Genomic DNA, 22,309 nt, shown 5'->3' on the forward strand with positions numbered 1-22,309 from the left:
GTCCCTTCCTGGACCCTTCACATCTTGTGTTTGAGTCTGGCAGTGCCGAAACAGGGTTCACCATCTCCTCCCTCCCATGGAGAGCAGCTCTCCAGCAGCATCCCCCTTTACTCTCCAACTGCAAACAGGTTGGCACCAGTGGAAAACTGAGCTAGGAAGGAAGTGGTGAGGGATGTAGCAGAACAGGCAAAAAGGACATTACCCAACAAAGTGACTTTCTGTGGTAAGGTTAGGTCTCTTAGGTGCTCTTGTCTTACAGTAATACATAGCAACATGTCTGCCTTGCCCTCATTCTTTGTCCATCTAAACATGTCAAAATTCTTATTTGGATGAGGGGGATAAAGCAATAGCGAATGAGGATATACCTTTGCTTCTGTTTATTTTTTTCCTTGGTCTGCCTGCCAGACTTGGTCCTCTCACAGCGAACTGCAGGTTCACACCATTCACTCTTCAGCAACTGCTGCCTTTCCTGTGGGCTCCCAGCCTGACTTTACCAAGCAGCAAGGACCATCCAAACATCAGTGCACTGTCCTTTGCTATATGCTATCCTCTTTTATACACTACCTTTGCTTAAATTTTTTGGTTGAGCAAACATCCCTAGAGAGAGGCATGCTAATAAATGCTTCTCCGCTTGGCTCAAAAGCATCATCCCTGCCAGGAAAGGATTAGGCTCTCCGTAATTTTTATCTGTTTCATCCAATTTAAGCATCTCTGTGCTTGGTCTCCTGGAGTACACAGTCATTTCTGCAGAAGATGTCCCCTAGCTGTTTCAGAGGGACCCGCTGGTACCTGTCTCCCCGCGCTGGCTGCACCTCTGCCTGGAGGGAGAAGGTAAACAGGGAGCGAGGTGTTCATGCCGAGCGTAACAAATGGCTCTTGGTACCAAGCGAGGAAAATTATCTCACCGAAACAGATAAAGGGAAAGGCTAGGTTTGTATAGCGCGGACCAGACCTCTCCTGACTCCCGTCCGTGACGTAGGCTGTGCCTCCAGCTAAAAGTCCCTTCTGCCCTGGCTGCCTGCCCCAGACCCAGCTTGTGGAGGCTTGTGTGTGCTGAGGACCTGCCTACTGAGCTCTTGGTGCCATGTCTGTAACGATATGCCAGTCCATGGGCTTCGTGGTGTCTGCTTTAGGAATAGGAGGCATCATCGCGTCAACATGCATGGACCAGTGGAGCACCCAAGACCTGTACAATAACCCGGTGACGGCGGTGTTCAACTACCAGGGCCTCTGGCGCACATGTGTCCGGGAGAGCTCTGGCTTCACCGAATGCCGCGGCTACTTCACCATCCTGGGGCTGCCAGGTAGGGCTTGCTGGCTGCGAGAGCAAAGAGGTGGGAGGGCAGAGGCCCTGGCGCATGCCAGAAGCCGTGCATGAGTGGTGGTGATGGGTGATTTTCCATGCAGAGTGGGGAACCCAAATTCTAGCCAAAAGGGACCTTGGGTGCTCACCCTGTTTGCATGACAGGTCCCTTGGAGGTATCTCAACCCGAAACCCCTCCCATGGCCAAGCTGAGGTTCAGCAAAACTCATTACAGCTGATTATGCATTAGGATCCTGTGGTGTTGTCCAGGCAATACACCTGGGGCAGTGGCTGCTCTGTGGGGTGATTAGTCCCCTGTGCCATTGGCAGCTTGGGTATACACTCCTACCCCAGCTGCATGGCTGTGCGTGGCTTCCCACCAGAAACCACTAATATTCTTGGCATTGGAGAAGATCCTTTTCTAAGAGGATATGTCACAGTTCAGTTCACTGTATTTCTGTACGGGTTAACACCACCAGGCTGGATTTCTCCCTAATTCTCCTTTGGTTCCAGTTTTTTCTTCCACGGGTATCATTGCTGTCCTGTTTGTGCGCAGAGTATCTAGGGGTGCAAACAATTAGGTTACAACAGGATTATCTGGGTTTTCTTCTTGCCTTAATACAGTGAGAAAAAAGGCACTTAGACTATTATATCCATCTAGCCTCTGTGCTTTGACACAGCAAGAATAGAGGGAAGAAGCCAATTATATCAGCAAATCATTGCAGAACTTCTGCAAAATGGCATTTCCAAAACACACAGAAATAAGCATTGTGCACAAAAAAAAAGCTTCTTTCACAAGCAGTCTGTCTCTGTGCAAATCAAACCAGTATAACCCAATGCAGCTGTGGCCACAGACACCAGTAGGAGAGGTGTTTCATCCCCCAAGCTGTATTTCCATGTTGCTCATCCCTGGATCCTCATTCCCAACTGGTGTCTGACGTTAGTTGTGCTGCAGCATCCCTGTGCAGGTGCCAGGGATGCCTGTGAGCATCTTCCTCTTGCTGCAGCCATGGCTTTGAATGCCCCTCTTTGTTCACACAGACTCTGGGGTGCAGACATGCATTTTCCTAGAAGGACATGGGCCTGATCCTGCCTGGGCATCCAGTTGTGCAGCCTCTAGCAAAAGCTGTGTGCTGGAGCAGGTACGAGTAAATGAAAGATGCCATCCAAAGAAGGATGTTTGTGCAGGGCTTGTATTCACACACTGCTATTGAAGTCAGCAAAGCCGAGCAGTTTCACCAAGGGAAAATGTGTGCAGGACAGGTAGTAGGCTAATTGCTTATAGGAAAAGAGATTAAAGTTGCCATATGAGGAACAAATAGAGGTGTAAAAAGCAAATCTGTCCCATGCACGTATATATCCATAACACACTGCAGAACTTCTTCAGTTCTTCAGCTTTAAAAGCTTAAAATTACAGAAAATGTAACTCTACAGAAGAAGCAATTAAACTTTTCAAGTGTTCAGCTCTGGGAACTACTTTAATCTTTGAAGAAACCAGAATACTTGAGATTTGGGGTTTTTTTGTTCTTTCAAAATACCTCCATCACTAATCTAAGCATTACAGCAAAAAACTAGCAAATTTTTTGCCATTCCCAAGCCTCCAGTCTGGTGTCTGTAGAGTGGGTATTAATTTCCTAAAATGGAAACACACAGCAATGTTGGGGGGATGGATCTCCTTCATTTAGGAGATGGGCTGCGGGAGATTGATCTGTCCCTCCTCAGCTACATCTAGCAAGCTCTGTGGCTCCTTCCCAGTTACAGACAGAAACGAGCATCCTATCCTAAATGTCAGGGTTTCTAAGGAACTGGTCACCTGAGAGTGGAATTACCATGTGTGTTTGCTGGGCTTATTGCAGTTGCCTACAAAAAAGGATTAAAAAAAAAGCCCAAAGAATAAAGCACAACCTTTAAAAATAAAGGTTGGTGGGACCCTGAACGCCCCAAAGTTGCCATCCTCATCCTCAGTGCTGTTGGAGAGTCAGTGCCGTCCCCGCCAGTGTGTAGGCATATGACTATGTACTTTTTGTCCTGACGAGATGCTTTTTGAGACTGGTGCCATCAGCACTGCCCTACAAAGTGAGGTGGATTTTTTTTTCCTTTCTTTTTAATGAACAGGGCTTGGACTTCTGAATTCACTCCCTTGCTCTCCCACCCTGTCCGTCCTCACTTTTCCCTCCTCTTATATATTGTCTGCTTCCAGTCTCTGGAGAAGCTGGTGCAAAAACAAGTGCCCCACTGCTGTGCTTTATAGATTGGCTCCATCTCCTGAATTCATCTGCTCCTATGGGCATTTCTTCCTACCCACCACCAGCGAAAGGCAACTGTATCCCAGCCAGGTGTGGTGGTGGTGGAAAATGCTAAAAATCAAAATATCAATTTGCGAGGATATTATTTAAGTGGATCATGCCAGTGTTTATTTTAAGTGTGCTGCACCTTGATCTCCATTAAACCCCCCTTGCTAACCACACCGTAGTTAATGGTTTGTCAGCATTTCTATTATAAACCCCTATTTATTATTCTGACAATAGCAATTTATATTGGGAACAATAGTGCCAGAGTGAATAAAAATAATAGGACTCTAGCAAAGCAGCGAGGCGACCTGAGTACATCAATGAAGTTTTGGTTTCTGAGGATTTTTTTTTTTCTCGATCCCTCGCTCCCATAGCAAAGATTAAACTTGTCTTGCCCATCATCTATCTTCAATTTAGTTGGGAATTTTAATTTCAAATAGATTGAGGAAAAATCAAGATAATAGATGAAAATAAGAAATAACACAGGTAGTTTATGGCTCTCACCCTCACTGCTCAGCTATAAACAGTCAGTCTCTGGTGAAATATGTCACTTGAGAACTAAGCCTGTTTGTTCTGATTTTGCTTTCCCTTATTATTTTTTGCTGCTTGCTTTGGTGTGTCAGCAGACCTTACTGTGAGTGTCTGGAGGACACGATCTGAATTTGAACACACAAATAACAGACAAATAGCAATAGCTGGCAAGGCTGGTAGTTTCACCTAGTGCGGAAGTCACAAGGCTCTTTCTACTAAAAGGAACATTTTTCAGTTGCTTACAAGTTTGCTAAACTACAATAACATGGGCAGTAATTTTCCTGTTGTCTGTCTTGGTCTTTTTTTTTTCCAGACCTCTTCAGCTAGACCAGTTCAGCCATTTTTGAAAGGCCATTTTGTTCTCAAGTCAAAAACCCTTTTGACTGTTTCAGAAAGGCTGAGGCGTCTCTCTGCTGTGGAACAAAAGGCTGGAAATATAAGAATATTTTTGCTTTTCCAACATCAAACTTTGAAAGCCTGAGAGCACCCTGTTAAAATTCTCCAACTAGTAAAAGGGTATGTGTTGCTAGAGGGGTCAGAGTAAAAATAGCCCATGGGAATGTAATTGTGACTGGCCAGACTTCTGCATAAAACAACTGCTTTCAGTATTGCTGGTGCTAGGTAGCAGAGATGTGTAGGTGTTCCCTGAGGAGAATTCATGTCTGGGAAGTCTTAATGTTGGCATTTCTGGACTTTCTTCTTTTATATCAATGTTCTGACAAGATTTTCTTTTATTTCATACAACCAAGGCACATTTTGTGACATAACCCTAGTAAAACCCTTGCTCTAGGGATTTTGGAGACAGGGGAGCCCACTGGCCAAGGAAACAGCATCTCTGCTCCATGCAACTGTTTTGTGCCCAAAGTTTGTAAGGATGGGGACTGCTAATTGCTGTGTCACAATCCTCCACTGGTGATGGCCACGGTAAAGTCTCTTCCAAGCTCTGCTTGCTACTTAAAATCCTTTAACCCAGTCAGTTCAGCTCCAAATTTTGAAATGTCTGCAGGCAACTGCTGTAACCTGCTTAAAGTCTTTTGACTGTTTCGTGCACAGAAGGCTTTAGGTGGCCCAGGTGGGCTGGAGACTTCATATAACCTACCAAGGGTACGCGTGAGGCAGTGGTGGGTTTGCACTCACCGCAGGAGCTGAAGGAGGTGTGGGGATGGGGAAAAAGCTAATGTCAGACCCTTAGAGAGGTCTTGGGCACCCCAATCCCCTGTGACACTCAGGGTGTGGAGAGGTGGCAGAGAGCCCAGCAAGGGATGTCAGGAAGCTAGATGTGTGCATCGCATCCTTGCTCCTGTCTCGTGCCTTTACGCCACAAAAGGATGAGACATGAAAAATAATTCTAAAGGATCTGGGCTGAGGAGCAAGGCAGGAGAAATGGCAAGAGGCTGTGGAGATATGGAGCTGGGCTGCAGCTCATAGGCATGTAGGGAAGGATGCAGCTTCATGCACCCTGACTCTGCTGAGGGACCTCAAAGGCCCCTCTGGACCACCTGAAGACCAGTGGGATAGAGTGGGTCTGAACTCGGACGGGGGTCTTCCATGAAGCCCTTTCCCCACTGAGTTTCAGAAAGGTCAGTCAGCCTTTCTCATGTTGTGAGCTGGTGGACCACATGCTCCTGGAAGCTGTGGTCCTCTCAGCAATGGAGGGACAGAAAGAGAAGGGTGGGTTTGCTTTGTTTCGGTCTGAACAAGCTGGAATTGACTGGCAGGGTGTGAGCTATATTTGCAAATTTTAAAGTAAACATGAGCTGTAGGTGGCTTTTATGGGAGAGGCAGTGATAACATTCAGGAGTTGCAATGGGGCCAGTGAACGGTTTTGAGATAATATAGAGTCAATGCCTGGATAGATAAAGCAAGTATGAGCTGAAATAAAGGTTGCAGAGGGGAGTGGCCACAAAGTACCCTTCCTTTTCCTAGTTTGGGTAAACTGCTGGAGACGTCCTGATAGTCAGAGTGGGAGCTCTGTTCTCTGCTCCTTGGTGAGGAAGCTTGGCCTTTGCAAGAGCTGCCTCCCCACCATGTCCCTTCCTTAGATACTGCTCAGCATCACCACGTGGCGTGGCAAGCCCTCTGGCCCAAGCATTCAACCACGTTGCTGGAGTCTGAGCAACAGGCATGTGCTTGGAGAGAGATCCCCGTCCTTCAACCACTCCTCGCTGTAGACATCTCCTGGGGTGGCTGGACATGAGCATCAGATTGTAGTAAAGATGCTTAGACATACTCTACAGCTATCCTATCACCCAACCACTTTTCAGGTTGTGCTCTGAGCCAACAGTTCAGATAAAACTCCCAGGTGATCTTCTGTTATTGGGCTTGGTGCTGGGAAAATGGGGTGATGAGTTTTTTGCAAAGGGAAATATATTTTTCCCCTATCATGAGTGGCTCAGAAACAGCCGTTAAAAATAAGCTTAAAATAAGAACATTTCAGAAAGGCAGAGAAAATGGGCTAGGGGAAGGGCTGGGATGGAAACAAGTTTGTGTTTTTTCTCTAGAACTTTGCTTCAACCAACCACTGAGGAAAGTATTTGTGGGAGCTTTGAGTTCCCAGTGTTTACAAGTGTGATGCTAATCAGAGCATGAGAAATGGCAAGCACCTAATGCTGGGATGGCTGGATAGCACCTTAGGCAACATTCTTAGGGATGAGCAAATAGAACCCCCACCAAAACACAATAATCTTTCAAAGACAACAACATCTGGAGTGCTGAGCATGTTTGGGTGTGTGTTTGACTCTTAGCTAAGGACTGCAGCATGACCCTTGTTACTGAAGTTGCTTTCTCAGCTCCATTTTTGGAGGGAGGATGCATGAGATTTCAGGGGGGAATACGTAACCCTGTGCTGGTTTATCCTCTTCAGAGACATGATTCAATCTGGCCCCCAAAATCAAAGACAGACTGGTTGACCCAAGGCTTTCTTGCCCGGAGACTGTTGATGATATTTTTTGATTGCTCCACTGTTGCTCTGGAGTTTCAATACCCCTGAGTAAAATGGATGATGAGAAATGGCATCCCCCATCAGCAGGAGAAAACTATAACCCCAAGGAAAGGTTAGCAAGGCAGCACTGCCTGGGTGGCAGACTCCGGCTCAGGGCACAATTAGGGGCAATTCAGGGGATGGCCCTCTTTCCAATAAGTGTGTTGGGGGGAACAACAGGGCTTGGGGGTGTGAAATGGTGGAGGGGGAGATGCAGAGAAGAAAAGGTCCCTATTGGCTTGAAGAGCTGCTCCAGCTGCACGCAGCCAAAACCAGCAGAAAGGATTAGAGGAAGGAGTGGTGGCTCCCCTCCCAGCAAATCAAACACGTGGGCATGGTGCACGGGAGGGCCACGTCCACTGGTATTCATGCAACCACTCAGATGTCCAATTTAGCAGAAAAAACAGTAATTTAAAAAGTGGTAGAGGTTTTGGGGAAAAAAATCTGGAAAAACATGTTTGGCCTTTGTATCCCCCCTTGCCTCCTTTTCTTTTTCCTCCCCAGGGTTTATTTTTATTTGTGACCAGTCCATGGGTCCATTTTTCTGTGCAGCCCTTCAAGCCATTGCACACTAAAGATGCAGGGTGATACCGCCTTTGGGAATAGGGGTTATGTCCCAGAGGAATGTCTGTCCCTGGGACATGGTTTGAAGTGGTCTAGCCTGGAAAAAGTTATGTGGTCTTACCACTAGATGGCAAGAAGGCAGCAAGTCCTGGGGCACGAAGAAGGAGAGGAGTCTTGGAGAGCTGCGGAGGAAGCATCAGGGCTTGGGTGCAACCAGCTTTTCTGATTGGGACACAATTCTGGCTGTGGGGCAGTGAAGGATGGGATGGAGGTCTGGCCATATTACTTGCTTTAGCACTTATTGTCCTCCCAGCTTTGAGGTCCTTTCCAGCCCTGATTTAATCATAAAGCATTATCCGAGATGAGGAATGTTAGTCAGCATGCCCTCTCCCCTCACTGAGGATAAGCAGCTCTTACCACCTCTGGTTCTTGAGGGCTCACTTCTGTTTTTTGTTCACGCTATTATTTTTGCTGGCAACTTCCGACCTTCAGATATGTTGGAGCTAACCCTTCCTCTGATATAAACTTGCCAAAGTCACTGAAAATGACTAAATTTGAATAAAATTGCTGGAAGCAAAGACATCTTGTGCCTGACCCAGGAGGGCTTTGGTGGCTGTGATTTGTGGCTGCTAGACATGTGAATTGTGCTCTGGCTGCTACAGCAGAGTCCAGTGCAAAAGCATCTCTGTCTGCTGCCCACCAGCTTGCCGCACAGCCCCAAAAGCAAAAGGGGTGTCCTGGGTGGTTGTTCTCCAGAATGCAGAAGCAATAGCCAACATGTAATAACCCCAGTGTAACTCATCTACCCACAGAAATCAGCCTCTCCTCTCTTCCTGGTGGCTTTCACGTGGCTTCACATCCAGGCAATGGTATAGACGGTGCCTGTGGCACAGAGCGGTATCAGTACTGGTTAAAGCGGGAATTTGTTTCTAGGTCAGGGCTGAAGTAAATCAGTCGGAGCAGGGTATTAGATGAGAATGGATGAGCGTGAAGTCTGGAAGGTCCTTGTAACTCACTGCGCTCTGTTGGCAGAGTGGCATGGCAAATTTATTTTGCTCCCCTGAGCCCAGCACTTCTCCACCGTGCAAAGAGATTATTAATTTCCTAATTTTTATATCCCCCGCCCCTTTTTCCAGGACCATTCCCTCAGCCAATACAGGCAAGAACCTGTAAAAAGGCACTTTCCAAATGGTCCCTGCACCCTCCCTCTCCTCCCCACATGGGTTTCAGTGGGGCCATGTGACAGGTGATGGGGATGTGGGTGGGAGGAGAACAGGGCTGCAGGAGCTTTGCTGCATCAGTCTGGGGCTCTTGGCTTGGTGCCCTGGGTTGTGCCATGGTCAGCATCTGAGGCAACCTTGGTGATGCTCAAAGTGGCTGCAAGGAGTAGCCATGTCCCTGTTTGTTCCCTGGCTTGAGCTCGTGGCCCTGTATCCTCCCACAGAGTTCAATGCTGGAGTCCCTATGTCTTACTGCGCCTCTTATGTGGATGCCTGCATGGGTGCCCAGGTGTAGAGATGTCCCTATCTTGGTCTGATGGCAGATCTACTCCCCCTTTGCGTAAGCAGAGGGCCAGGGAGGCTGAGTTCACCTGGGAATATGGTCCTTCCCTCTGCCCCTCTCAGCACATTTGCACCATGCCAAGCACGCAGGAGAAGCCAGATAGACAGCAAAGGGTTTCGGTGGGGGGATGGCGCATGTTCCAAGTGGGTTGCCCAACACTTGATGGAGCGTGGCTGCTTAGCTGGGGAAGGACAAGCACTTCTAAAGGACAAAATCATATCTCTGGCCCTGCCAGCACAAACCTACGCGGCAAGAGTGAAACTGGACTATCTTGCAAAAACACTTTGAGCAAACACACTGCTCAATGGAAAGCATCTGATAAGAGCTGCTGCATTTCTGGTGGCTCAGTCAAGAGGACTTCAGTGCTCCCATTAGGTCTGCGGCTTCATCAGGTCTGTCTCGCCTCCTCCGTCCAGGGGAGACACCATGTCCACGACCATCTGCCAGGTGATGGCGTTCATTGTTTCATCGCTGGGTGTTGCGGGGTGCATCGTGTCCACTGCCATGGATATGTGGAGCACGCAGGACTTGTATGACAACCCGGTCACGGCCGTCTTCCAATATCAGGGACTGTGGAGGAGCTGCGTGCGGCAGAGCTCTGGCTTTACAGAATGCCGGCCATATTTCACCATTCTTGGGCTGCCAGGTAGGGGCAAAAGATGCACCAGGTTTAACCCAGGAGCTCTCCTGTAGCTCCGCACAGTTTTCATCCAAAAGCAGGAGCAGATACCTTAAAGCACTTTGTGAGGATTAAAACTTCCAGGCTACTCAGTGTATGAGCATAAAAATATGTGCATATTTGTTACCAAAATAATACCTTTACTCAGTGGAGGTTACAGCTTGGAGCATGTGTAGGTGATCTCTGGATGAGCATCATGGGTTCAGCCCCATTGCTGGCATAAATCAGCACAGCTCCGCTGATGTGAGGAGAGTGAGTATGTTTAACCCCACAGATATTATGTCCCTTTGAACTGAAATACAAGGAAAACAGCTGCATGTAATTTTGCATTGTTATCAGAATAATGGTTTCTACAGAAAACAATTGATTTTTTTTTTTCCCAAAGAGCAAAAAGGAACTGAAGAAATCTGTCTGTGAGCAGTGCATGTAGGAAGGGCAAGACAGGGAAAGGTGCACTCGGTCATTTCACGTTACCTGGGGAGTTTTAGTGGTTACAGAGGTAGATTGCAGAGGGGTATTACTTTCTCATTTGCTTGCTTACTTTACAAAAAGAGAGTATTTCAGTGCTCCAGAGCTAGCTGGGCCCATGGGTGGGGAGCAGCCAGCCTGGCTTGACATGCTTCCCTGTGACCTCTCGAGCCTGTGCCCTGCCAGCTAGCAATAAATACAGCCCCGAGAGTGTTTTTCACTCTTGGTGCACAACTGCAAATAGGTACAAGCAAGCACTAGTGCCTTTTGCAACTGTTGACTGGTGTAGAAAAGAGCATGATGTGGGCTCTCAGCCCTGTATCCTCAGGGATGCCAGCCTTGCTTCTCTACTGTGAGGCAGGAGGGAGTGCTTTGCTGAAGACCAGTGTGTTGGCTGCAGTGTTTGCTTTTTGAGAAAAGCCCATGATTGTCCCAAGGGGTGTCATGGAATAAATGTGTTTCTGTGTACGCAGCTTCAGGATTGCTAGGTGACTTTTTTTCATTTGGAAGAGCAAAACTGATATTTGGAGTCACTTTTCCTATGGGGCCATTTGTTTTAAAGAATAAAAAATATATTTATTAAACTATATATACAAATGTTGTTCAAAATATGTACATATCCTTATAATGCTGTGTGTAGGTGATTGTGTTTTAAGAAAGCAATGAGGCAACAGTAACAATCATTTTGATGCCAATTTGCCATAATCAAGATTTTACTTTTTATGTTATTTTTAGGTAATATAGCAATAAGGAAATATGCAAAGCAGTCACAGGCATTTTCTGTTGTGTCTTAGAGATATTCTGTCAGTTTTGTTCTCTTTATGTGTCCGTTTAGTTGATGAGTACCTTAAAACATAAAGAAGGAATGTCCCTGCTTGAATTTGGTTAACTTAAAAAACTCATTTTTTTCCCTAAACTTTCTATATTCCATTAATCATAACTAGTCATAGAGTTAGATTTCCACCTTTGTATTTTGTATGAGTAACAGAAATACACGTGATGTTAGTTTAGATGACTTGAAGTTGTTTTACTTCACTCACCTCTCACTACTCACAGCAACACTGGGGGAAAAGACAACTCTCCAGTTTCACTTACATCTGAAGAACCCAGTGATGCAAACTGCGGTTTCAGACCACTGACATTTATTTTGGTAAATAGGCTTGCATTTTTACTACTTTCTGTGCACACCGTCCCTTCGTATGGAAATCAGGTGCGCAAAATGAGCAATCATATGTGTGCAGGTATGAAGCAAAGTTATCATACCTCCTGCAAAATGTGTGTGCAAAATGGCAGGTAGTTTCTGTGCTTGACTTTAACTATAGGGCTGTTTGCTAGCTAGTGCTCCCCATACAATTTTTTTTTTCCTTAGTCTCCTATTTTGTTTGTCTAAGCCCTTCCACTCCTCCTTTCTAGGGGAAGTCATTCACCTTTGGAAAGCAGCTCTATTCAGAGGACTTCTGATGGATGCCAAAATTCACTTGAAACTGCAGTGCTCTCTTTCCAAACAGCTCTCGCTTTCAGTCCCATGAGACAAGTGAAGAGGTCTTCGTGCCACAGCAGACCTGGGAGCACTTTCTTCTCCTTTCTGTCCCTTTGTGGAGATGGTGCATAAGTCACCTTCACAGAGAAAGGAATCACTGCTGATGGCTATTTTGCATTTTTTCTGTTGTGCCCTGCTGTGTTCCTCTCTCCTTTCCAACAGCTGCAGATTGCTCCTTTTCAATGGAGATTCACCACACTTGGACTTCAGTGCTCCAGCAGAACTGCAATGGCCCAGGAGCTGCTCGGCTTGGCCTGCCTGTTGTGTCCTGCCACGGGCACCCAAGGCACTGGGAACATCTCTCATGGGAATCCACAATATCTCTGTGAGGTCTTAGCTTAGGGTCACTTCTTGAAGGGTTGAGACAACCACAGTGATGGCACCTAGGAACCATAAGGTCTGTAGCAAGCATCCCAGGAATGAAGGACTGTCTTGGGGACAAGGACCTTCTGTCATGATCCGTAGTGTCTTACACTGCCCTGGAGTATCAGCTTCTCCTGCCTGCCCTGAAACAAAAGCAGTTGCAAAGAAGCTTAAGCGACTGTAAAGACAAATAAGTATTGTGATGTTCTTCTGTTTCCAGCTTTCTGCTTTGCATCAGGTGCTGCGTGAACAACCTTTGAGGGCTGATAAGGCTTATTCGCCAGCTTCTTGTTCTCTGATGAATAATAACTAATGAGCTCACACCTGGGGGCTGATGAATGGGAGATTGAAAATCCCAGGCTCGTTAGCACTTGTTATCAGCTGATAAGGGCAAATTGAGTCATAAGAGCAGCAGCCCCAGTGGGACTGCCAGATGGGAGAAGGTGGTGCATTTCCAGCCTGTGGGATGGTAGACCGCTGGCTTCCTTGTGCGTCATGGTTCTAGCACCAAGGAGACCCCCACAGGCACCCCAGCACCCACCCTTGCCCTCCTGGGGAGGGTTTATAAATCCTTCTCGCAACCTGTGCAAGGCCAGCAGGGTCTTCTCCCTGCTCTCCAGCATCAGTGCCTCCTGCTCATAGTTGAGCCATATGGGACCCTTGGGCACTATGGTCATCCTGGCCAGCACAGCAAAAGGGGTGACAGGCAGGCTGAGTGAAGTCCCTGGGGCTGTAGGATATGTTGCCTGCCCTTCTCTGTCCATCATGAGCCCCCATCATCTTCCCTTGAAGAGGGACATTCATGTGTGGGGAGCATCAAAGCCAAACCCAGGGCTGCAGGAGCTCATGGGAGAGCAAGAAGAGGCTGCAAAATGTCCCAGCCAAATCACAACAACCCTTGAAATACTTTTGACCACCCCCTCTCAGTGCTCTGCCAGTGCTGCCACCTTCCTGTCTCTGCCAGGGACACGTGCACAGACGGGAAGGAGAAGTGTCTGCGGTCAGCACTGAACTTCAGGCAAGATGGGATATGTGCTACCTTATTAGAAAATCACCTTGGTATTCAAATGCATGGCCTTTTCCCTTCACTTCTCCATTTTAAAAGGTACAAGTTTCCCTTTGCTTTTCCCTCTACTTTTCTATACCAGCCAAGAGGAGCCTGGGGGGTTTTTGCTACCTTCGTCTGATTGACAGTAGCACTCAGCTCCCACAGGCATGACCCACCAGCATCACAGCCTGCCTCCAACCAAGCATTCCCACCTTGATGGCAAGCTGCTAAACAAATTCAGGCCTAGGGTATTTGTGTGTTGTATTAATGAACATGGACAGATTTATACAGGTCTGACATTACAAATAACCATGGAAAGGATATGCTGGGGGAGGTCATTGCTGAAGCTTTGTTGCTCTCTCTTGGTGTATGTGTAATGTTTGTCAAGGTGATTTTCCTCTTCTCTTACTCTAAAGCAGGAACACACAAACCTCCATGTTGATTCACACAGTAGTTGGAAATACCACAGATAGCTGGGTGGAGCTGTCTGCTTTCATTGCTGCTTGGGGAGAAAAAAAAAAGCTTTCTCAATTAATTTGGTTATGAAAAAGTTCACGCTTATCCCAGCTGTACACAAACTCCTCTCCGCGAATTCAGCTCAATAGATCACGACTGGTGCCAATGAACATTTACAAAAAATTATGTCTAAGCCATCAAACTCTTTGGGAAGTTGAGACAGCCACATTTCCAGAGGTGCCCCAGATAACGCTGAGAGTAGATCCGGTGCCTATTTTCCAAGGTTTTCTTCTTTAATACTTTTATTTTTAGACAGAAACAGTCTTTAAAAAACTCCCAGGCTCTAACGAATCTCACTTCAGTCACTCAGCGTGGCTCTTTTCAATTTGTTTTGCAGCAATGTTCCAGGCTGTGAGGGCCCTCATGATTGTGGGTATCGTCCTGGGCATCCTTGGCCTCCTTGTGTGCATTTTCGCTCTGAAATGCATCCGTATCGGCAACATGGAGGATTCTGCAAAAGCCAACATGACTCTGACCTCCGGCATCATGTTTATCGTTGCTGGTAAGTGGGTGGTGTCGTGTCCTTCATGTGCAAGGCATTGCAATTGCCTGGAATTGAGGACTGGGCAAGTCTTCATGCAATTCTGGTCACAGGTAGCAGATGCTCTGGAGCAACCCAGAGCATTGATGCTTGCATGAAGTTATTGGCATTTGTCTTCCAGCCTGGCCTCCTGTGTTCAAGTGATTTCTACCTCTGCTTAGTAAAAGAAAAACAGATGTTTGTATGGGACAGAACATGGAAGGCTGAAAAAACAGCCTACAGATAAAAAAGAAAATATATATCTTAATTTGTTATATGTATACTGTTGTTGTGTACTATTATATCCTTTATTTATGTGTAATAGTTTTTTGAAGAGTCTCAGGCTTTATACATAATAATTTTATTAAGACTCTCAGGGTTATGGTAGCCTAGCTTGTAATTTTTAAGTACCTTGCATTATCAGGAAGGCTGCAGGAATGCCTAGTGTTGCCCAGCTACCTCAAAATTGCAAATGCTTAATACACCACTTACAGGTTTTCCCACAATTTTTTGGAGATGAATAATCAAATCAAATCCATGTCCTAATGAAGTGAAGGAGAATGTCCCTATTTAAAATCCTTATAGTTGAACAGCACTTAACTTCTGTTGGGATATGAGACATACAACACAACTTAAAGATGTACAATAAGTACAAGGTGGAAAGAGGAAACCACCTTCTGCCACACAGCTTTAATTTTACACTTATAATCTATCATTTTACGCATTTGAGTCAGTGGGTTGAGAATTTGACCAATGCAGATATCAGAAAAGCTCACTCATGGATTCCTGAAGAAAGGGTGTCTAAAATGATGACATGACTGACTCTTGGGATGGGACATCCCTTGGTTGAGGTCACTCATTTCAAAACAAGGTCCCTAGTCTCAGCTAGCTAAGGAGTTGGGTACCCATGTGCCATGGTGGACCTGGCCCTTGGTCACACCTCTGCAAGGTGGAGGTAGTGTTTCTTCCTAAAATAAGGGCTGCTCTCAGGACAGAAGTGTTAAAGACTGTAACGCTGACGTACCGTGATAGTGAAGGCTATATGGGGACCTGAGGCAGAAGCACCACTGATTGCTCAGACCCTTCCCAGTGCTGTGAGTAATTGGGTTTCAGGGAAGACCCAGAGGTCTTGGTGGGTGTAGTGAGGGTAAATAGGACTTGGGATGCCCAGAAAAGCTGGAGTCCATATTTTTTGGCAACAGACACAGACATGACCTTTAGCTGTGTTTTGTATCTCGTTCCACAGTAGTGTACAGTACAATGATGACCTTCATTAGCATGAATCACTCTCCTAAGAAGAGCAATAGTGAAATCGCAAATGATAATGCCATTGCTGCCAGGCTCATCACAGCTGAGCATCACAGTGATCACCTGTGCAGATGAATGGAAGAAGTTTCTGCCTCTTGAGTCTGGTCATCCAGGCTGCCGGCAGAGTCAGGCAGGCATCACTACCTGGTGATGAACAGGTTGTGAACCAAAATGTATCTCCTCTTCCACAGGACAGACAGTGTGTTTTCCCATTCAAAAAAATAATTTCTGATAGGGAACCTTTTGCCCATGTTTTTCACTGCAAAACAAATCTTTAAAACTGAACTACTGGATATTTTCAGCAGCTAAAATGATCTGTTTGTTAAACTCATTTTCTGTGAGAAAACATCAGTAGAAAGATCCCTGCTGGTATGACTTGGGATTTTGTAGCGTGACGTTGTATTCTTGCTGCTGGATTGTAAATGTGTGGAAATCCTGGCAGAAATGTGTAACACATTGTGGTTCCCCACTGCTCAAGGAACATGCCAGGACACAAAGGAGTGTCTCACCCGCCTTTCCAGAGCTTTAAGGTGCTTCCGCAAAGCCAAACGTGACTGGGTGTGTACTATGTGGGTCTCAGTCTGTCCTTCTGTCTGATCTCAGGCCTGTGTGCCATCACTGGAGTGTCCGTGTTTGCCAACATGCTGGTCACAAACTTCTGGATGTCCACAGCCAACATGTACCAGGGAATGCAGAATGTCCAGAACAGGTATGTGGTCAACTGGCTCAGGGTGCTCCGCAGTGCAGATCTCCTTCAGGGCCAGGGTGTGCTGCAGCTGAAGGAAAGGCAAACTCTGGGTGCATATGAGTCTGGTCCCAGGACTTGGAAGATTTATTGAGTCTCTTTCTTATCTGCGCTGGAGATAACTTGTCCAAGCAAATTGGCTGGGATGTCTCTGCTCACGCAGCTCAAGAAGGAGGTAGTGAGCCTGCAGGTAGGACAGTGCTCATGGGAACTTCTGCAAGGCCAGAAGGAGAATGACAATGTTCAGTGTGTTTCAGAAGAAGCAGGCTGGACCACTGTCACAGCACTAACCAGCCATGTCTCTGTGTTTTGTAGGTACACCTTTGGCTCAGCCCTCTTTGTTGGCTGGGTGGCAGGTGGCCTGGCCCTTGTAGGAGGCATCATGATGTGCCTTGCTTGCAGAGGGCTGATTCCAGAAGAATCCCGGTAAGCCTATCTGTGGTAGACACGGGAAGGTATTGCATGAAACCTTGGGTGTCAGGATAGCATACAGACAGCACACCACAGGATGTGTCTATGCATAATAACCCTGTTGCAAGAGTTATCATGATGATACATCTGTTTGCCCTGTATCATGGGTCAAAAGTGACCATTTCCCTTCCCTGACTACGTGACTTGCAAACAAATAGAGAGGGCAGGAGAGATCAATCTTAAAATCTAAAATGTGCAATGTGCTGGCTAAGTCAGGCCCATTCATTGCAGCTTTGATTGCAAATTTCATAGCAGATCATCAGCAGGTGTAGACTGCATCAGCTGAGCTATGATTTACATCAGGTAGGGCTTTGTATGCCTACGTAGCTTGTTATTTTAGGTGGGTCCTTCACTGAACCAAGGATTTACTCATGGGTAAGAAAGTATAAGTTTATGAAAAAACATGAAAGAGACTTGCAGTCTGTCCATGGATAATTGGGTCTGAGCTTATTGTGTGGCTCCAAGTGATGACACAGTACGAAGTTGCCTAAAATCCAACAGCAAACAGGAACACAGGGTGCAACATTGGGTAGTCACAGACCCTCCAGTGGCTGATGCCGTCTCTTGTGTCTCTTTCAGTTACAAAGCGGTGTCCTACAATGCATCGGGACGGAATATCTCCTACAGAACAGGGCCCTATAAGGTTGGTTCAGGGTACGAACCTGAAACAAAGACTAGGAAGAGTACAGGATATGAAGAAGCTGCTCGAAGTGAGGATGGAAGACGCTCGTACCCTTCAAAATATGACTACGTCTAGCAGACTTTCTAGGCTTGAGTTATGCTATCTTTTATAAAATATTTTTAACTTCAAAAGCAAAAAGTATAGGCAAACAAAGCAGTCTGTAAATAGGATTGTGTTTTCTATCATGTTTCCCTACTCTGAGGTTGTATTCTAGCTTGTTATGAACATCAGTTTTATTTGACTGCTTGTTAGTATGGCTACCATAAGGAGGTCTATAACAAAAGCGATGCCTTTTTATGCTCTCAGAGTAGCACAGTTTGCTCATATTTTACATATAAAGTCTCATATCCAGGACCAGGATTGTGCCTTGTGCCCTTTTCTAATTCTTGTAATACATTAAAATTCCCATTGAATAATAGCCCAGATCTAAAAGCAATGCTACCCCATTGCTGTCTTCCCTTTGAGTAGGCTTTCATGCAATTAGGCAATATCATCTCCTACTTTCTCAGAGTTTGGAGAGGTGAACAGTATCCTGTGACCTTGGTGTCCTCTGTTCACCAGAAAAAAAACAGTGTTTTGCTGAAATGATAGTGTATCTTTGCTCTGGTTTTGCCACCCAATATTTTTTTTTAGCAGATTGAGAAGCAAAAATTATAATCTAGTAGTCTCCTATATTATTTTGCTGTGTATTTTAAGTAAATTCTGTTGTGTCCCTTTGGCTGTGGCCAATGCATACAGACCCCATAGTCATGGCATTTTCCTCCCTGGTGACTGTTTCTACTCAGACACACCTTTGCTTTGCTGGTTGTACTACAATGCTGATCTGCTGTGATATTTAATCTGATTTATGTTACTTAGACATTTGCTATAACCTGTGATACCAAAGTGTATTTATTTCTTCTGATCTCTCCGGGGAATATGTATAATCCATTGTTATTCCTATGCTAGATATTTGCTGTAATAGCTGAAAACCTCTGTGTGTGACCAGCGTTCCCACAGATGTCATCTTTAATGAAGCCAGAAGAATTTCTCATTTAGAATTAATTAGAGTTACATTTGGAGCAGAAATCCCAGGGAGCATTAGATGTGTAACTCCATACTGACATCAGGACTTCCTTGTGTTAATTTTTCCCCCAATGATGTGAAGATTAACTCCTTAGTGGGACATCATTGCCTCTTTTAGCCAATCCATCAGAGAGGAAGGTTATTTGAAGGGGTCAGAGGAAGACACACAAGAACTTACATGGGAGGGGAGAGCTGCATGCCATTAGCAGGTCCTTCCACCTGGCTCCAGAGCACATCCTAGTGAAGCTCTGGGAAGTGCCTATGAGCAGAGCAAATGGTACTGAGGGACAAGTTAGAGAGAAAAAAGGGGTCCAAAAACTGCAAAGTAGCATTTTTGATAGATATCTGCAATAGGTTTTAGCCCCACTTGCAATGATTACAAGTTCTCTGCAGAGAACTGGCAAAATTGTTTTGAAGTACTGATATTCCCTTGAGTGGTTTCATGTTCTGGAGGCATCAGAGGTAGAGCTGAACATTTCTCCAGAGTTGGACTTTTGGTAGGTCAAGCTACCAGTCTAGCTGGCATCTCTGGTGGCTTGCATGAATGGGGGGGCAGGCTGTTTCACTGAACAGTCGCGCTCCCAGTGAGCACACACTGCACTCACCAGCTCCCTACAACCATCACCTCTCCATAAGCATCAGCTCTCCACAACCACCAGCTCTCCACCACCACATGGAGACACATCTCCAGCACAGGTCCAGGAGATGCGGAAGAGGTTGCACCTCAGGCAGGTCAGTGAGAGGAGGAGGGGAAACACCTGGCAGGGTACAGCTCCAGGGGCTGATGGTTGGAGGAGATGACCACCATGCAGAGAGGTGGGAAGAGCTTCCATCCAACAGAAGCTCTTGGTCCCATCTCAGGCTGGCCATCGGCCCCTGCTGCCACCTGGGATAAATCACTACCTCTGCCGGATGTCAGTGCTGACTCCCTTTTGTACTAGTGAAGGACTTGTTTTAAGGATCTGTTTTTAAAGGAGAACAATTCAGTTTTGCAGAGGTAAATCCTGTCATTTTTTTAAAATGTCAATATTCTTTACAATGGTTTTGTCTCCATCTCAGTATAGACTTAGCTTTTCTGCCTTTTTTTGCATGATGGATTTAGTTTTTTGTTTGTTTTGTTGGTTAGGTTTTTTTTACATCGATATTAAAAAAGAAAAAGTCTTTAAGACCAAAATCACTGTTTTCACTTGTTCTCTCCTTGTCACGAACAGCAGCTACCAACTTTCCTGCTCAGCTAAACTCACCCCGGCTTTGGGTTCTGCAGGTTCTTGGGAGCAGTATGGAAAAATATGTGTGGTTGAGGAAAAAAATAAAAGATGAAGCTTTTTTTTTCTCCTTTGTAAGACATAGTTAGTTATATGCTGAGACAAAATATCAGAAAAGCAGATGAATGAGCATCAGGGGACTCCAACTCACTGATGCAATGAAATCAGAGGTTCTTGCTGGGACCCTGGGCTTGCTGAGGAGTAGAGTTCAGCAAGTGCATGGCTCCTTTTGGCTTTGAGGCAACTTTGGTCAGGCCAGCATCTGCCTGACTTTCCAGGTAGCAATTAAACACTTCTAAATACTTCATTGTTCTTAGGAGGGCAGAAAAATTGCTGGTATGCTCTCACTTCTGCCAGCCTCCACTCAAAAGGGGCTGAAAAGCACAGGAATGTTTAATTTAGATAGGAAGCACGTAAGTGGTGGTTAGGTAAAGGTACACAGGATAATGAAAAATACAGAAAGACATGCAGAAATATTTGAAATACAAGTTTCCAACTGCATTATAACAAAAAAAAGGTGCACACATTAAAATCACAAGGAAGCACCTTTGAAAGTTACATTTTATTTTTATGCAACACAAATACTTTGACAAACTCACCGTTCTGGCTATGTCTCAGTTTCACTTTGATGCGTGCAAGTGTGCAGATTTCTAATCTTCCAACATCAGTTTTCATTTCCTCACCTCGGCCAAAAACTTGCGGTATGAAAAATCTTAATGCACCGAACTTCACTGAAAAAAATCAAATTCTGAAGCAGAGAATCATTTATTTATGAGCCTGTTTGGGGTGTAACAACACCTAATATTACAGCTGCTCCCCTCTGTTTCTGGCCATAATGGTCCTTGTCTTGTGGTGGGCACCACTGTGAGCAGTGAGCAGTGTGCGTCAGGGAGCTGCGGTTCCTGCTGCAGAAAGCACTTGGTGTTTCCCTGTCTTGGGAGACGGACCCAAATATCCCCTTTTCAGCTGAACTGATCTGTCTCCTGAAAGCCCTGCAGCTGAAATCACCTGCTTAGGGAAAGCTCTGGGTCTTTACTGAGAACAAAGTTCCCATTTCCAGGCTTTCTTCTGCAGCCCCGCAGGCCGAAAAAAAATGAGGATACCCTAATTATTTCTTGGACTTTGAGAAAAAAGTGAGATTCAAAAGCCCCCCCAGGATGACCCAATGTTGTCTTAGTGGCAGCTCATTGTGTCCCAGTGCTGTTATGCCCCAATGCCCACATGCAAAGGACACAAACCCCCGTGCCACGTCCACAGCCCGCTGCATGGAGAAGGGGAACACCCGGTCCATATGCTGCCTGAGGAGCACCCTGGGGCCACCCACCCAAAACACAGCCTCTGCACCCCACGCTCTCCCTGGGTCCCCCAGCACTGCAGGGAGGCACTTTACCCTAAAGGGTGTGAATTTAGGCTCTGAAACTCAGCACCACATGCATAACTGAGCTGCTCGAAGGAGCAACATGCTGCTCTCACCCGGTCACCCTGCAGGCAGAAACTCACAGAGGGTATGGTGCTGTACCGAGGCATGCAGAGCAAAGCCATGACCATCCTGCCTTGCTGCAGTCTGGGAGGAGCAGTTAAATATTTGCTGGGCTGAATTGGGCTTGCTGGTTTGACCAATTGCACAGCAACAAGGAGGTTTGTACCTCTAGAAGTCTTCGGCTGAGTAAAGCCTGGAAATAATCAGAACCCAGATACTGCAGAACTCTTGGCCCTGTGAATAAATCCAGCGTTTCCTCCTGCCATTGTTACTGGTGAGGGAGGGAAGACACACACACACACCCCCCCCACCAATTATTTTGCCTTTATTGACAATAAACTGCAGGGCAAAGGATGCATTTGGTAGCACTTGCAGAGCCAAGGGAGATAAGTAAGTCAGGGAAATCGTGATTGGGGATGTGTGTGGGTACATGTGTGCCCACATTTAGAAATGGTTTTGTTTCCATAAATTTGATCGTCCTCTGAAAAAATGCATATCCCTTTTCAGAGGAGCTAATTAAATGTAGGCTTGTCTAATAATGCTGAAAAGGCTGTGTGCATTATCTGCCAGAAGAGCTCTATATAGGTTCTTTCTGAGCTTCTGCAACATTTATAAGTATGTGAGAGCACGGCAGATTTGCATGGACTTTGACCAAGGGAAGCAAAGACGCATATCTGAAGCTACAAATTGGACTATGAGATAAGAACTCTCCTGAAATCTATATGCAATTAAAAGCCCAATCTTCCTTCCTATAGTGACAAGGTTATTGCTTTTATATAGCTGAACAGAGATGAATGAGTCTACGGATTAATAGCACTAAGATTTATGACACTGTGCTTGCCCCAAATATTATGGGAGAATAGCTCTCTGGGTGAGATATTCCAGCTGAATAAATTTGATAGGATTTTTCTTTTCCTTTTTTTTTCC

General features: G+C 45.8%; 1 protein-coding gene across 2 annotated transcripts; it reads left to right on the top strand.

Moving 5' to 3' along the window:
• The first annotated feature begins 1,084 nt into the window (after positions 1 to 1,084).
• On the top strand, positions 1,085 to 18,184 carry CLDN18 (claudin 18). Of its 2 annotated transcripts, none has more exons than XM_052804517.1 (5): positions 1,085 to 1,304; positions 14,184 to 14,348; positions 16,278 to 16,383; positions 16,735 to 16,845; positions 17,470 to 18,184. In XM_052804517.1, the coding sequence occupies exons 1-5, from the start codon at positions 1,085 to 1,087 to the stop codon at positions 17,645 to 17,647; spliced, it is 780 nt and encodes a 259-aa protein (XP_052660477.1). In that variant the 3' UTR covers positions 17,648 to 18,184. The 2 variants fall into 2 exon arrangements, with proteins under 2 accessions (XP_052660477.1, XP_052660476.1); XM_052804516.1 differs by lacking the exon at positions 1,085 to 1,304 and adding an exon at positions 9,659 to 9,878.
• The last annotated feature ends 4,125 nt before the right edge of the window (positions 18,185 to 22,309 follow it).

The sequence above is a fragment of the Harpia harpyja genome, chromosome 12 (assembly GCF_026419915.1).
Source record: "Harpia harpyja isolate bHarHar1 chromosome 12, bHarHar1 primary haplotype, whole genome shotgun sequence".
Lineage (NCBI taxonomy): Eukaryota > Metazoa > Chordata > Aves > Accipitriformes > Accipitridae > Harpia > Harpia harpyja.

What these genes read in the sequence shown, in the direction of transcription:
- CLDN18 (XM_052804517.1), top strand. Translation starts at nt 1,085, where the DNA reads ATGTCTGTAACGATATGCCAGTCCATGGGCTTCGTGGTGTCTGCTTTA. An exon ending in CATCATGTTTATCGTTGCTG is followed by an intron (nt 14,349 to 16,277) that starts GTAAGTGGGTGG and finishes GTCTGATCTCAG; the next exon opens with GCCTGTGTGCCATCACTGGA. An exon ending in ATGCAGAATGTCCAGAACAG is followed by an intron (nt 16,384 to 16,734) that starts GTATGTGGTCAA and finishes TGTGTTTTGTAG; the next exon opens with GTACACCTTTGGCTCAGCCC.